We start from the raw sequence: 1215 nt of genomic DNA, 5'->3' as shown, positions 1-1215 counted from the left end.
CCGAGCCCGCCGAGCGGGTCCTCACCGCGCTCCGCTGCGCTTTCCCGGGAGAAGAAAGGGCTTTATCTCCTCCCGCAGACGGTTGGCCTCGGAGTTTCTCGGGGCGGCGAGGAGAACCGAAGGGGTCCCCAGCTTTGGTGGAGGGCTAAGGCTGGCCCACGCGCGCGCTTGTCCGCCTTCCTTCGCCCTCCCGCCCCCCCCCGCCCCCAAACTGGGCCAAAGCTTCGGGCGCAAGTTGACCTGGAACTGTCGCCGTCGGTCGCCTCTGCGCTTTCGGGGCGCCCCCGGCTCCCCACTCCCGGGCCTTTCCCTTCCGCCGGCCCGGCATGGACACGAGCCCACGAGGCGTCTCGGCCTCAGCCGCCGCTTTGCCGTCGCTGCGGCCACCGCTGTCGCCGCCGAGGGCCGGGCCCAGGCGGCGTTAGGAAAGTGAGGGGCCAAGTGTGCGGGGGGGCGATCCGAGGAGTATCGGGGACGGAACCGGCGCCCGGACCCCAGACAGGGCCCTTCTGGTGGCGCTCACGGACGCATCTGGTGTCTTCAGACCTTCCTCCAGAGGTCGGGGTCCGAAGCGCGCCCGGAGCGAGCCGAGCCGAGCACTGACTCTTGTTCTTCGCCCTCCCCTCCCCTCCACACCCTTCCCCGCCCGGACCACACCCCACCCACCCCCTCCGCCACCCTCGTCCCCTCCCTCCCATCCCCCACCCGTCTGCCAGGTCGGAGGAGGGTTTAAAGCCAGGTGCGCCGAGTCCGCTCGCCATGTCCAGATCCGGGGACAGGACCTCCACCTTCGACCCCAGCCACAGCGACAACCTGCTGCACGGCCTCAACCTGCTGTGGAGGAAGCAGCTGTTTTGCGACGTGACCCTGACGGCCCAGGGCCAGCAGTTCCACTGCCACAAGGCCGTGCTGGCCTCCTGCTCGCAGTACTTCCGATCGCTCTTCTCCAGCCACCCCCCTCTCGGGGGAGGGGTCGGCGGCCAGGACGGCCTGGGGGCCCCCAAGGACCCGCCGCAGCCGCCGCAGCCGCAGCCGCCGTCACAGCAGCCGCAGCCGCCGCCGCAGGAGGAGCCCGGGACTCCCTCCTCCTCCCCCGACGACAAGCTGCTGACCAGCCCCCGGGCCATCAACAACCTGGTGCTGCAGGGCTGCTCGTCCATCGGGCTGCGCCTGGTGCTCGAGTACCTCTACACGGCCAACGTGACCCTGTCCCTG

At 70.8% G+C, this 1215-nt stretch overlaps 1 protein-coding gene across 1 annotated transcript in view; it reads left to right on the top strand.

Moving 5' to 3' along the window:
* Nucleotides 1-715: 715 nt before the first annotated feature.
* Nucleotides 716-1215, top strand: part of LOC103255894 (kelch-like protein 14) — a gene marked incomplete at its 3' end in the record, with an annotated part of 29236 nt that continues 28736 nt past the window's right edge. The window contains exon 1 of the mRNA XM_021710349.1: nt 716-1211. Coding sequence (XP_021566024.1) covers nt 760-1211 — 452 coding nt within the window. The remainder of the gene's footprint in view (nt 1212-1215) is intronic.

Source organism: Carlito syrichta, unplaced genomic scaffold, assembly GCF_000164805.1.
Source record: "Carlito syrichta isolate Samal-C Ts95f unplaced genomic scaffold, Tarsius_syrichta-2.0.1 Scaffold288649, whole genome shotgun sequence".
Taxonomy (NCBI): Eukaryota; Metazoa; Chordata; class Mammalia; order Primates; family Tarsiidae; genus Carlito; species Carlito syrichta.
Note: the sequence above shows the minus strand (reverse complement) of the source record. Positions and strands in the feature narration are given on the sequence as shown.